We start from the raw sequence: 15470 nt of genomic DNA, 5'->3' as shown, positions 1-15470 counted from the left end.
CCCAAGGCAAACAGGTCCGGGGGGACGGGTCAGACGAAGAACGGTTCAGAAGCCCCACATGATGAGTCACACACAGAGGCCAGTTACGTCGCCCGGATTGGCGTCACCGGGGCCTCACCCTGGAGCCAGGCCTGGGGTGGGTGCTCGTCAGCGAGCGCCTGGTGGCCGGGCCTTCCCCCACGGGGCCCGGCCGGGCTCAGCCCGAAGGAGCGACGTGGGGCCGTCCTCACGTGGGCCCACCACCCGCGGGAGGAGCCATATGGGGCCGGTGCAGAGAGATCTGGGCGGCAGTCGACGGCGGGGGCCTCGACGACCAGATCTCCGGACATGGAGACTAGCTCTGGGACATGGAATGTCACCTCACTGGGGGGGAAGGAGCCTGAGCTTGTGCGGGAGGTTGAGCGTTACCGACTAGATATAGTCGGCCTCACCTCCACGCACAGTTTGGGCTCTGGAACCAAACTCCTTGAGAGGGGCTGGACTCTCCATTTCTCTGGCGTTGGCCGCGGGGAGCGGCGGCGGGCTGGTGTGGGCCTGCTCATTGCCCCACAGCTCAGTCCGCTGTGTGTTGGAGTTCACCCGGTGAACGAGAGGGTCGCGTCCCTGCGCCTTCGGGTCGGGGACAGGTCTCTCACTGTGGTGTCGGCCTACGGGCCGAACAGCAGTGCTGAGTACCCGGCCTTCTTGGAGTCCTTGGGAGGGGTACTAGACAGTGCACCGACCGGGGACTCCGTTGTTCTCCTGGGGGACTTCAACGCCCACGTGGGCAACGACAGTGACACTTGGAGAGGGGTGATTGGGAGGAACGGCCTCCCCGATCTGAACCCGAGTGGTGTTTTGTTATTGGACTTCTGTGCTAGTCACGGTTTGTCCATAACAAACACCATGTTCGAGCACAAGGGTGTCCATAAGTGCACGTGGCACCAGGACACCCTAGGCCGGAGGTCGATGATCGACTTTGTAGTCGTGTCATCTGATCTCCGGCCGCGTGTCTTGGACACTCGGGTGAAGAGAGGGGCTGAGCTGTCAACTGATCACCACCTGGTTGTGAGTTGGGTTCGCTGGCGGAGGAGGAAGCCGGAAAGACCTGGCAGGCCCAAGCGTGTAGTGAGGGTCTGTTGGGAACGTCTGGCGGAGCCCTCTGTCAGAGGGACTTTCAACTCGCACCTCCGGGAGGACTTCTCCCGGATTCCGGGGGAGGCTGGAGATATGGAGTCCGAGTGGGCTTCATTCTCGGCCTCTATTGTCGATGCGGCTGCTCGGAGCTGTGGGCGTAAGGTCTGTGGTGCCTGTCGCGGCGGCAACCCCAGAACCCGGTGGTGGACACCGGAAGTAAGGGATGCCGTCAAGCTGAAGAAGGAGTCCTATCGGGCCTTGCTGGCTCGGGGGACTCCTGAAGCAGCGACGGTACCGGCGGGCCAAGCGTGCTGCAGCCCGTGCGGTTGCGGAGGCAAAAACTCGGAGCTGGAGGAGTTCGGGGAGGCCATGGAGAAGGACTATCGGACGGCCTCAAAGAGATTCTGGCAAACCGTCCGGCGCCTCAGGAGGGGGAAGAAGTTCTTCGCCAACACTGTTTACAGTGCGGGGGAGAGCTGCTGACCTCGACTGGGGACGTTGTCCGGCGGTGGAAGGAATACTTTGAGGATCTCCTCAATCCCACCGTCACGTCTTCCGAGGAGGAAGCCGAGGCTGGGACTCGGAGGCGGACTCATCCATCACCCTGGCCGAAGTCACTGAGGTGGTTGGAAAGCTCCTTGGTGGCAAGGCTCCGGGATTGGATGAGATCCGTCCTGAGTACCTTAAGTCTCTGGATGTTGTGGGGCTGTCTTGGCTGACACGCCTCTTCAACATCGCGTGGCGGTCGGGGACAGTACCTCTGGACTGGCAAACCGGGGTGGTGGTCCCTCTGTATAAGAAGGGGGGACCGGAGGGTGTGTTCCAACTATAGGGGGATCACACTCCTCAGCCTTCCCGGTAAGGTCTATGCCAGGGTACTGGAGAGGAGAATCCGGCCGATAGTCGAACCTCGGATCCAGGAAGAGCAGTGTGGTTTTTCGTCCTGGCCGTGGAACACTGGACCAGCTCTACACTCTCCATCGGGTGCTCGAGGGTTCATGGGAGTTTGCCCAACCAGTCCACATGTGCTTTTGTGGACTTGGAGAAGGCATTCGACCGTGTCCCTCGTGGTGTCCTGTGGGGGGTGCTCTGGGAGTATGGGGTCCGGGGCCCTTTGCTAAGGGCTGTCCGGTCCCTGTATAACCGGAGCAGGAGCTGTGTTCGCATTGCCGGCAGTAAGTCAGACCTGTTCCCGGTGCATGTTGGACTCCGCCAGGGCTGCCCTTTGTCACCGGTTCTGTTCATTGTATTTATGGACAGAATTTCTAGGCGCAGTCAGGGGCCGGAGGGGGTCCGGTTTGGGGACCACAGGATCTCATCTCTGCTGTTTGCGGATGATGTTGTCCTGTTGGCTTCATCGAACCAGGACCTGCAATGTGCACTGGGGCGGTTTGCAGCCGAGTGTGAAGCGGCTGGGATGAAGATCAGCTCTTCTAAGTCTGAGGCCATGGTTCTCGACCGGAAAAAGGTGGCTTGCCCTCTCCGGGTGGGTGGGGAGTCTTTGCCTCAAGTGGAGGAGTTCAAGTATCTCGGGGTCTTGTTCACGAGTGAGGGAAGGACGGAACGGGAGATTGACAGGCGGATCGGTGCAGCTTCGGCAGTGATGCGGTCGCTGTATCGGACCGTTGTGGTGAAGAGGGAGCTGAGCCGAAAGGCGAAGCTCTCGATTTACCGGTCAGTCTTCGTTCCTACTCTCACCTATGGTCATGAGCTCTGGGTAGTGACCGAAAGGACGAGATCGCGGATACAAGCGCTCGAAATGAGTTTCCTCCGTAGGGTGGCTGGGCGCTCCCTTAGAGATAGGGTGAGGAGCTCAGTCACACGGGAGGAGCTCGGAGTAGAGCCGCTGCTCCTCCACATCGAGAGGAGCCAGTTGAGGTGGCTCGGGCATCTGTTCCGGATGCCTCCTGGGCGCCTCCCTCAGGAGGTGTTCCGGGCATGTCCCACCGGGAGGAGGCCCCGGGGAAGACCCAGGACACGCTGGAGGGACTATGTCTCTCGGCTGGCCTGGGAACGCCTCGGGGTCCCCCCGGAGGAGCTGGAGGACGTGTCTGGGGTGAAGGAAGTCTGGGAGTCCCTGCTTAGGCTGCTGCCCCCGCGACCCGGTCCCGGATAAGCGGACGAAAATGGATGGATGGATAGTCCCAAAAAGCAGTGCTACTATGGCAGCAGAAATGTTAAATAAAGTAAAATAAAAACGGTGAGGCCATCTTAAAACCATACCGTGGAACATTTCCGGCAAAGCAATAACATAACATCTCCACTGAGACAAGCAGGCGACAAACCCCCCAACAGAAGATTTATAGTTCACCTTTGAGAAGTTTCATTAGTTGAGAGTCTCCTGCTGAACAAACAGAAACACTCCAGCTATTAACAGCACTATGTCTTGGGAATGTGTGGCTAAAACAGTGCAGGGGGTCAAACCACTACTGAATTGACCCTAATGATTCACCTTATCCTGTGGCATCCTTAATAATTGGAGACAGACTGTAAAACTACAAAGCCATTTTAAAAGGGTCCATATTACACTATTTTCTGGTCTGTTATAATGTTGTTATCTCATCAAAAACATACCTGGAGTTGTGTTTTGTTTCATTTATACTTGTTAGACACACAAATCCTGCATATTTAGGCTGAGGTTCTGTCCCACCTTGTGATGTTACATGGTAATGTTTTTAAACTCCACATACCATCACTAGAATCATTTGGGTGATTTTAGCCCTGAATTTAGTCTCTATTGAATGACACATACAAGGTAGCTGACTTGAAAACTACCACTACATGACATCACAAGGTAGAACAGAGCATTTTGAGCTTTGGAGATGTAGGACAGTAAAGGATTACTCACAAAACACAACTCCAGGTATGTTTCTGGTGAGAAAACAACACTCTAGCATGGCTTAAAGCTCACAAGAGTACATTTAAGAGTACATTTTTCTATAATACATATTTGCAGAAAAATGCATCGGACCTTTAAAGTTAGTGCACTGAACATTTTACACAAATCAAGCCTTATTAAAAGGTATGAAGGCCTTGAAGGCCAAAGCTACTGTATGTAAAATGCATCTATCTGATTCTCTGTTCACCGGTCTCTCCACTTCATATGTTTCAGTATGCAGCCATGGAGACCCTAGCCTCTAGCACTGAGATGTTTAGTAGTGAAGACAAATCGTGCTAGATGGGCTCAAGTGAAAATAGATTCACTTTAAAAATACAAAGATTTATGAATGAACCACAACACAGCTCAAGGCAGGTTTTTGATTAGCTGTCTGTCCAGAGCTAGCTTATCATATCAGTCATTATTATTCATTTGATTGTTTATTTATTTGTTTGCATTTTATTCCTTCATGTGTGTAGAATCCCTCAGTCATCCAGATAGAATCCATGGCAAAGGAGAAATTCAATTTGTCAACTGGACAAATGTTTATTTAGGTTGAAAACGTTTTGTAGCTCATCCAAGCTGCTTCTTCAGGTTTGGTCAGATTGCCTTATATCTGTGTGAAGAGTAGGAGCTAACTACACTGAAACTACTCCAAAACAATCCTATTTGTTTACAGTTTCTGTTTGTTAGCTAGGCCTATTCACCTATACTGAGTGAGGGGACATATTAGCAGATTCTTTCAGACTCCTGATGGGTGCTTTCACACCTCTGGACCTGACCTGGCTACCCATGCTGTTCTCTTAGTTTTAGATTTGAGGATGGAGTTGTAGATGGGAGACAGATGATGTCTGAGGCCTTCATTTCTGTTCAAGGATGGATTCTCTTTCTTAACAAAAATAGCTTCTTTAGCTCCCCTCTGAAACCAGTTCTTTTGTCTGGCTAAGATCTGTACCTCACTGTCCTCAAAGGAGTGGCCTGAGGCATTTAGGTGGAAATGCACAGCAGACTGAGGTCCTGTGCTTCTCTCTCATCTGTGCTGGTTCATCCTCTTGAGAAGTGGCTGTTTCGTTTCTCCAGTGTAGCGCTCACTGCAGTCTTCACTACACTGAATGAGCAGACCACATGGCTTTGTTTGTGGTTTGGTGTTTTGTCCTTTGGGTGGACCAGTTTCTGTCTTAAAGTGTTTGTAGGTTTGAAATAGACTGGGATCTCATGTTTGAAAATCCTCTGTAGTTTTTCAGAAACACCAGCCATGTAAGGAATAGTTACACCCTTTCTCCTGGGTTTTGATTCTCGGATTCTCGGTTGTCTTGTTTTTTTAGCTTTCTTTGAGAAAGGGCTTTTTGCAAATGTTCTTCTTCTCCTTTCCCTCTGTGATGTAGGAACCCCTTGGTCCCTGTGTCGTAATGCTCACATAACTCCAAGTTTGTGCTCCGTTTTCAGCCTAAATAAGCATTTGTCCAGTTGACAAATGCTTGACAGTTGACATTTATTCCTTCATAACATCTTTCTGGGACTGTTCCTCAGTTTTTTGGTCAGAAGTGCACTTGAGGACACTTTTTAGACAGAAACTTTGTGCTGTCTGGAGCCTCTGATTCTTCATTGGATCTCTCTGTTGATATGCAATGAGCCAGGGCTTGACTGGCCATCTGGAGTATCAGGAGTTTTCCCAAAGAGACAAGACACTTTTTGGGCAGGTCACTGTGTGACCTGTGCACAACACCACACACATACTGATGTAATGCTTCAGTGGCCCACTTTTATTCAGCTTTCACCATATACGCTCTCCTCTGAAGACTCTGAGGAGCACCAGCCCCTGTCCTGAAATCACATTGAAATCTGCATTTGTGAACACTAGGAATGTTTCCAAGCCCATAAATCACATTTCTGTTTTTGTTTCATAAAGAAGCATTTTATGGAGCAAAATTATTCCCCGACTGGGAAAGATGGACTGGCGTGGGTAGTGCTGTGTGCTGTTTAGGGCCTGTTTACACGAGAACACTTGCGGGTAAAAACGACAAAATATTTTATTGGAAGTGCCTTTCGCTGTGACTACATTTTTAAAAATGCAAAAATCTGAAACCACCTTCCAGAGTGGAAAAGTTGAATATGCTCCACTGTAGCGTTTCCGTCCACACTGCCCAAGATGCAAAACTCTGCTCACATTGCATACACTTTTACGTCACATACACGTTTACGTCACGTACACGTTTACGTCACATACACTTTTACGTCACATACACGTTTACGTCACATACACGTTTACGTCACATACACGTTTACGTCACATACACGTTTACGTCACGTACACATTTACGTCACATACACGTTTACGTCACATACACGTTTACGTCACATACACGTTTACGTCACATACACGTTTACGTCACATACACGTTTACGTCACATACACTTTTACGTCACATACACTTTTACGTCACATACACTTTTACGTCACATACACGTTTACGTCACATACACGTTTACGACACATACATCACCACCTAGCCGCCACCCAATCCAGTTCCACACACTTTTGCGCCACAGTATGCACGCAGATATCCTCACGAAAAATTCTCATCTAAACGCAGAATAAAAAGTGAAGACGCGACGCCACTTTTGTGTCTTTTGTCCTGTCATCCTATAAACGTAGCATTAGTATTTGTTTTTCCTTGAGTGATGCAGAAAAGAGGGAGCCACCTTCTGTGTAAATGTTCATGTATGTTAGTCTCCACTCTTCAGTCTTCACGTTTTTATTTTACATCTACATATACACATTGTTCAGGTCAGCCATACCAAATTATACACAAATATTAAATGAGTAAGGTTGGCCTATTGATAATCTCATCTGGCAGAACATATTGTGTCGGTCCAGACCAAAAGGTTCAGCGCATTTCTTCTGCAGTGAGCCATTCTACTGGGCACCTTTATTGCAAAAAGACTACTATTAAAAGACTGGAAAACACTAACAGGGCCAAAGTTTGAAAAGTGGTTTAATGAACTGATTTCTGTCTTGCACTTGGAAAAATTGGGCTTTTTGAACAAGACGGGAGGCAGATGGAAAAACAAAATGTGGGAAACCTTACTGCTCAGTTTGGACTAAATAAACCATGAACTGATTTGGACTAGGTATATTTTCAAGGTCACCAAGTACAAGTTTTTTATGACAATTCTGAAAGAACTGAAGGTGCACTGTGCTCGTCGGTCCAGGATGCGTGTGGTTGATTGGGTGTGAACAGAAGAGTACACGTTACACATTTGCATTTTCTCAATAATGAGGGAAGTCAGCATTCAAAAAATGAATAAAAAAACAAAACAATTATATAATCTTGCACACAAGGGAGCCGATATTTAGAGCAAACAAACTGATATGACAACAGAACAAAACGCCGTGTGGTGAGGGGGACAAAGCCGCAGACTGTTGACATAAGTGATTTTTGTTTCTCTGCATATGGATCCATTCTCCACGCATACACAAGCCCATGTTGTCTCTGATCCTCCACCCGCCTCCAAAACAAAGAGCACAAAAACACCCCAGTGCTATTTACAATGTGCATGGCATACATAAGCAACAAAACACGCTAAAGGATTTGTTAGTTATAGCATATTGTTGGCTAGCGGACACCCTCTCGCTCTCACCCGTGGTGCGCAGTTTGCATCGAACATTTTTGGGATAAACAGATTTGCAGCGAGCTTGACGCGCTGCATGACACTGATATGTAGCGTGCTAAATGTGTATGATTTATACCGGCCTCACGGTGCATTTGGTTTTGTCTCCGCAGGTATCTTCAGTACAACAGGATCCATGATGTAAGCCCAGATGCCTTCAGAGGGTTGTACAATCTGACAAGGCTGTGAGTAAAGTCCGAGTAAAGGTCCGAGCTTTAAGTCATGTCATAATGTTATCGCCTCTTCAAAAACATACCTGGAGTTGTGTTTTGTTTCATTCCTACATGTTTGAATAACGCTTTATTTTTAGAGACATTTCCAAAGATCAAAATGCTCTGTTCCACCTTGTTATGTCCTTTTACCTTTGTCCAGTTAAGTTTGGTAATTCCAAGACTGAAACTATCCAAACGATTCTAGTGAAGCACTTCCTGTATTACCACATGATATCACAAGGTGGGAGTGTTTTCTACTTGAGAAACTCAAATTGTGTGACTGTGAATGTGAATGTGGGAAACTAAACTCAACTCCAGCTAAGTTTTTGATAAGGAAACAACAATATCAGAAGACAGTATAATATGGGCCCTCTAAATATTACTCTTATGAAATTAAAAGTAAGTTAGTAAGTTTTTATTTATATTTTCACAGACATATGTCATAAAGACACTTTACAAAGCATTATTCAGTCACTCCATACCTGGTGGTGGTAAACTACTACAACAGCTGCCCTGAGGCAGACTGACGGAAGCGTGGCTGCCAATCTGCACCATCAGCTCCACTGACACTCACTCACACACCACTTTCATACTAGGCAATGTGGGTGAAGTGCCTTGCCTAAGGACACAACAACAGTTTTTGTGACTGGCGCCTGTGGCACCTGATTTTCCCAGTGGTCTCCCATCCAAGTACTACCCAGGCACGGCCTTGCTTAGCTTCTAAGATCTGACGAGATCAGACTTTGACAAGCTGGTATGGTCAAAAGAAATGAAAAATGGAAAAAATATATAGAATATAGTTTTCAAGTAATAGTTTGCAGTGAGATCTATTTCCAGATTTTGAGCTAGTTTTGGCCAAGACTACCTTAGCCAGAGGATTTAACTTCCAAAACCTGTGTGGAACCACAAGGGGAGAGACATGTAAACTCTATACAGAAAGGACCAGGCGATCTGGGAGTCTAACCTGGTAGTTTTTTGATATAAGGAGAAAGTGTTAGCCACTCAGCCACTGTGACATTGTTTCAAAATTATTCATCACCAGATGTTAAAGCTAAAAAGTCTTTTTCAACTGCATCAAAAGTAAAAAAAAACAAACAAAAAACAACCAAACAAAAAACAATTAAACATTTACTATATACATTTTATACATCATATGAATTAAAACACATTTTGATGAGACATGTACAATGCACACAAAGCAATTTGACATGCTATAACTATTGGTATATAGTTACGTTAAGATTAAATCAGTCTACTTTTTTTCTATATTTGGACAAAACACTTGTTTTATCAACAAGTGTATCAACACACACACACACACACTCTCTCTTCTTCTAAATTTGCACAATGTGAATACAAGTGAATACACAAGGGTGGCAAAACAATTTAAAGTGGACTTCAAATCAAATCTTATTTCCTAATCATTATTTGGTAAGGCAAAATATATGAACATCTTTTTAATAAGCTGAAGCCTCCAGCTATGTTCAGAGGCTAATGATAGTGTCATCAAAATAGTGGAACTTATTTGGATTTTTTTCACCAAAATGAAGCCTACTTTGTATTCATTGTCTTTCAAAATGGGAACATTTTCAACAGGTACACCTCCACGGGGATGTTATTGCTTTGCTGACCAAGTTTGGTGAGGATGGCGAGTGAATATCAATCTCTAGGCTTCGTGTGGTAAATTTCCTCCACTGGTTAGCTGAGACTAGTGCTTCATGCAGTTTTTTATGTTTGTAAAAGTAATTGAAAGGGGAGTATGAGAGATATGGTATGTTACTTTGACAGAGCACTTGTGTTTACTGTTAGTCACACGTTTGACAAAGATTGATCACAGATGCAACGAGAGGAGGGCTCACTCTGCAGCCAAGACTCTAAAATATCACACACTGTACATTCGTTATGAGTTTAATCTTTTTCGTACACGATCTATAACCTTTCAAGACAGACATGCAAAGTCATGCAGTGGATTCTCGTGTTTAGGGAGAGAATCAAACTGATGTAAACATATTTGTTGTTGTTAGCAATTTTATATGTTTTTAGTAGGATGCCAGAATATGTTAATGAATTCAGGAATAATTTTGGACTAGTTTGAAATGAACTAGCTCTGTTTCCATCTTTGGTTGCAGGTGTTTCAAAATATAACATAAAACATGCGTCCTTTTGTATATAAAACATAGAAGGTAGTAAAAAAAGCAAAAAAAAAAAAAAAACTGATGGGGTGTCCAAACTTTTACTACATTTACAGCTACTACTACTACAAATCCTTACACAGTCAATAAGCAGTTTTCTTTTTTTTTTTTTTTTTCCTTTTTCACTTTAAGACACCTATAGAAACCTAAAGCAGTGAAAAAATATTGCTTGGTGATACAGACTTTTTTCACAATGGCTGGAAGTGCAGCAATGTAGGGTAAATGTCACTCACATTAATGCTTTTCTATAGCAAAATATCTGTGGAAATGTCTTGTGTATTTTCCACCAGCTTCATAAATCTGCCCCATCACCAAATCGTCAATGTCCACAAAGGACATATTCTGTTCATGAAGAATTTATCCACAACAATCAAAGCTAAGTTGTTGTTCGCCTTTAATTTTTTGTCTTTCTTACCTTGCTAAGAAGTTGTGGATCAATTCTTCATGGACAGAATATGTCCTTTGTCGATCTTGTTGGACGAAGACTTGGTGATGGAGCAGATTTATGAAGCTGGTGGAAAATACGTGAGACATTTCCACAGATATTTTGTCATAGAAAACCATTAACATAAGTGATGTTTGCCCTACATCGCGGCACTTCCAGACATTGTGAAAAAAGTCTGTTCTTCTTTAGAAAATGAAGATGATCTTTTTCCTTTTGAATTGTGTCTTTCTGTTATACAGTAGCGCACATCCACCTTGCCCTATACATCTCCTGTTTGTACGCTGTTAGCATTGCTTTGTGGTTTAGCTTCAGATTACAATGGGAAGTGCCGTCTGGTAGCATTGACCTTAACAACATTGCACTGCACCAGTCGGAGTCATGTCAAGTCAAGTCAACTTTTATATTTGTTGAACTCTAATTACCAAAGAGACACAACAAATAACTGGATCTTACAGTAGGTGGCAGAATGGTTAGCCTTGTATCTCACAAGAAAAAGGAAGAAATCAGAAGTATAACTCAGTGGTGAATCTACGGGAAAGTACTCCAGACTAAAATCATGTGTCTGTTTGGAGATGAGTCCCCATTCGGTGCAGTGTGGTTCCCTGGAAAATGAAATATCACCATATAACATTCTTTCCCATTCCTATTTCCAATTTTACTTATTAGTTTGAATCTGTATTGATATTGGAAACTGAAACAGGTATATCTCCCTTCCCTATCTGCTGCCTGTTTGTCTTAGTAGAGTTATTTCTTCACCTGGGATGTTTCACAGTATGGTATTTATGAGGACAAGCAAGTGATACCAGGCCAAATTACAGGTCAGATCTGTGGAGAGACGGGACTGAAAAAAAAAAGTGTTTTTGAGCAACAAAAAATGACTGAATAAATTCAAGAATTATAATGTCACTGTGGAACATTTAAGGCAAAGCAACAGCATCACCATGGGAGCAAACTGGTAATGGACCATCGACTAGAAAAGTTACAAAGTGCATCTTTAAAGCTACTAGGGGTGCAATGGTACATGAAAACATGAGTTTTCCTAATGTCACCATATCAATTAACACTTGAAAACAAAATATTATGGCAGATGCTATTTGCACCCTGGGTGTAAATAGCTAACATTGTTATTCACACATAGGGCAAATAGCCATTGTTGCTATTTGCACCCGGGTGTATTTAGCGTGGCACATGGAAGGGCACCCGTGTGTTCCAAGACAAAAATGCTATTTACACCCAAGTTATTTATTTAAAAAAAACAAAAACTCACTGACAGTACAAACAAAAAGGCACCAGCCCAGTGAAAATCAGTAATATTTGATGTTTTTTGGGTTTTTTTTACTCAAAATGATGCGGAATCATCAATCAATTATTTGCAGTCTGCACCTAATGGTTTAGTCCCGGTTAAATCCTGTTTTAGTCCTGGTTTAGACTTGGTTTAGACTTGGTTTTAGTCCTGGTTTAAAACTGGTTTTAGTTCTGGTTTAGTTCTGATTTAAGTCCTGGTTTTAGTTCTGGTTTTAGTTCTGATTTAGTCCTGATTTTAGTTCTGGTTTAGTCCTGGTTTTACTTCTGGTTTAGTTCTTGTTTAGTTCTGGTTTAGTCCTGTTTTTAGTTCAGCAAAACACGGCTTACGGGAGTAGCAGGAGACGGTCTATGGGTCCACGCAGCGTATGCGAGAAGGGATAACGCCAAGGTAAGGGGCCTCTATTGGTTTACGGGGCCCTACTCAATGTGCGTACTGTGCGTATTGGGTGAACCGGTACTGACACTGTATCATGCATTGTGACAGTGTGGGGCCATGTGAAAAAATCCACGATAACCAACGGGTTTGGAAAGGCTGGACTGCTGCATGATAAAGAGGACAGCACACGAGCAAGGGAGAATTTGCCTGGAGACGAAAGTGACACAGGAGCCGACGTAAATAAAGTGACTGTACATGAATGAAATGACTGCTGTTGAATAAAGAGACGCACTGAACCTGCACACGTACGATCTGCACATTTATGATCTCTGTAAAGTTTAACATGAACCATCTCCAGAACAGACTTACCACTGTCCGACAGAAGCTCCGCATCAGGGCACAGAGCGAACTTTTTTTTTCGGCGGGTATTTTATGCAAATTAGTCTTGTGGCGTTATAATCTCAAATGGGCTGATGTCGCTTTATAGTAGTTATGGTGCTTACGGGGACCAAATGCTTACATTTGAACCACTTTTAATGTTACCATTAACTTGAACTGCTAAATAAACAGATCAACTAACATAAACGCTAGCTATACATCACACAAGCTAAATAAACTGTCCATGATGCTGTGATGCTTTCAACTTAATTACCCAAATATTATTGGTCGGACAGGCATTGCAAATATATTTTGTAGCAACGCTGTTTTACCTTTTACCTTGCCTTACCCTACCTTCGTTTTAAATTGTATTTCTTTGGATCACAGTTCCCTTTTTTCTTGAGATGGGTGTAAATAGAAGAATCATGTCCATTGAACTATTAACACCCAGGGTGCAAATAGACATTCAGAAATATTATAACTTTGAACAAGAAAAACTCCTCAGGGTATTGCATATAACAGGAAGCTGAAAAACAGAAATAGACAGAATCTTGTCAGTCTTGTCTTGCATTTTGCTTTAGAGTATTCCCTCAAATAGACCACGCAGAAAATACCTGGAGTTGGTTATTGATTTTCCATTTTAAGTCGTACAGTTGGTCGATGCCATTTGTTTTATTATTGGAGCTCCCTGGTGCTTTGTTTCCAGTGAAGTAACATTTCTGTGGTATTGACAGATATGTGTATGTCTTGCAGATACCTGAGCCACAACCGGATCTCAGTGCTGATGCCCGGAGTGTTTCGAGATCTGCATAAGCTGGAGTGGCTGTAAGCAGCTACAAGTTTGTCTATACATCAACTGTTTATGTAACTAATTGATGAATAATGAATATACACATGCACTTCAAGATAAAAGTTTTGACACACTTTTTTATTTATGTTTTTTTTATTTCCATGTCTATTTACATTGTAGATTGTATCTGACAGCATGAAAACCATCAGTGAACGCACATGTAACACAGTAAACACAAATGAACTCAGAATAACAGATTTTAGATGTTTTAAAATAGCCACACTTTTCTTTTTTTGCTACTCAGTTATATATATCTCGCACCTTATATCCAAAGTCTTCTGTATGTATGTAAAAAGAAAGTAGTAAACATAAGTGTGTATGTATGTTCAAACTTTTGACTGGTAGTGTATATATTTAAAGTCCCACCAAAAAACAAGACTACTGCCTGTTTTTTTTTTGTTTTTTGTTTCTTTCTTTTTTCATTTTGGATATTTTTATTACAATGGAAAATGTCTGTGTAACCCGTCATCTTCCTGGTAGGTTCCATCGCAAAAGCAAATTGAATTCTGTCAAAAGGATGAAAGTGTGAATATGTTCAGCCACTCATCCATGAAGCATTGAAAAACTTTTGTACAACTGACAGAATTCAATTTACTTTTGTGACGCACTGAAAAATGTAGAAAAACATGCATCCCTACTGTGTATCCTTAATGTTAGCGGGTTTGTTGTGCAAACGCAGAAAGCCTTTATTCTTAAATCTATCTGTCTATCTATCTATGTACAGTATATAAAAGTATTCACAATTGCATTCTTTTTGCAGGATTCTGGAAAATAACAATATCCATCAAATGTCATCTTTGACCTTCTCTGGCTTGCACTCGCTGGTTATGCTGTAAGTTATTTTCATTTCAATGTTTCTTTTCTATTATGTCTACAAGGGAACTTCATTGTACATGCCTTTGTTGGAAATAAATTCCCAACATTTTGAACGACCTGTTATGTTTTTCTGGTTCACAGGGTTTTACTTAACAACTCGCTTATCAAACTGGATGACATCTGCCGGGAGATGCCTCGCCTCAACTGGCTGTAAGTCATGAAAAAGTTAAAAAAGAAAGATAAAATAAACAAAAACATCTAAATAAACGACTACTATTACCGCTACTACTTCTTAAACTGCTACTACATTTACAAGTATTTCTACTGCTACATGCCCCAATTGGTTGTAGAGTCGTTTGCACACTGAATAAGCTCGAAATAAAAGAGCATGTATATGTACTAGTCGTCAGCTTCCTTTATTACGGCTCGTGCACAGTCTCAAGATGCTGGATTTAGGATGGAACCCTCCATGAGGAGCTTTTGTGTTTTAACATCTTATGATTCCTGCTGGGTATCTGTTCACTGGTAGGACATAGCTATACTTGTAATTGTTCTCAGTATCTGCTATTGTTCCCTCTGGGAGTGAGACCTCTTCTTTGTGGAGTACCTTCCTTCTCTTTGGCACCATCCAACTACGCTTCTCATGCCTGAATGACTTTCCAGTGTCTGTGCTGTAGATCCTGGTGGTGTAGATCAGTTAGTCGATGCATCGTGTGCTTTTAGCCTACAGCTTGATGTCATTCATCCATGTACAGGAGGTGACTAATGATGGCCCCATTCCTGAGTCGGTATCCATAGCCAGTGCTGTTGATATTTAACTGAGGGGGTTCAGACCTATGCGAAATATGCTGGAGGGTGATTTTCCACAACACAACCACATTGAGTTAGGCAGATTTTATATATATACGCTCAGGTGTATATACCGTATTTTCTGGACTATAAGTTGCTCCGGAGTATAAGTTGCACCAGCCAAAAATGCGCAATGAAGAAGAAAAAAAAAACATATATAAGTCACACAGGACTATAAGTCACACTTTTTGGGGAAATGTATTTTGTAAAATCAGAGACCAAGAACCGACATTTCATCTTGAAAGGCAAGTTATAGTAATAACAATATAATAGAATAGAATACAGGCTGAATAGGCGTTAATATATTATTGTAACATATTAACAGTTATTCATATAATTATAGCATAAACAACATAACATATATAACACATAACAAACTCA

General features: G+C 43.3%; 1 protein-coding gene across 1 annotated transcript in view; it reads left to right on the top strand.

Annotated features, from left to right (window-relative positions):
- Nucleotides 1-15470, top strand: part of rxfp1 (relaxin family peptide receptor 1) — a 181038-nt gene that overhangs the window by 118219 nt on the left and 47349 nt on the right. Inside the window, exons 6-9 of the mRNA XM_055159625.1 lie at nucleotides 7780-7851; nucleotides 13328-13399; nucleotides 14185-14256; nucleotides 14382-14450. Coding sequence (XP_055015600.1) covers nucleotides 7780-7851; nucleotides 13328-13399; nucleotides 14185-14256; nucleotides 14382-14450 — 285 coding nt within the window. The remainder of the gene's footprint in view (nucleotides 1-7779; nucleotides 7852-13327; nucleotides 13400-14184; nucleotides 14257-14381; nucleotides 14451-15470) is intronic.

This window comes from Boleophthalmus pectinirostris, unplaced genomic scaffold, assembly GCF_026225935.1.
Source record: "Boleophthalmus pectinirostris isolate CB_2022bp ecotype Guang Dong unplaced genomic scaffold, ASM2622593v1 HiC_scaffold_23, whole genome shotgun sequence".
Classification (NCBI taxonomy): domain Eukaryota; kingdom Metazoa; phylum Chordata; class Actinopteri; order Gobiiformes; family Gobiidae; genus Boleophthalmus; species Boleophthalmus pectinirostris.
Note: the sequence above shows the minus strand (reverse complement) of the source record. Positions and strands in the feature narration are given on the sequence as shown.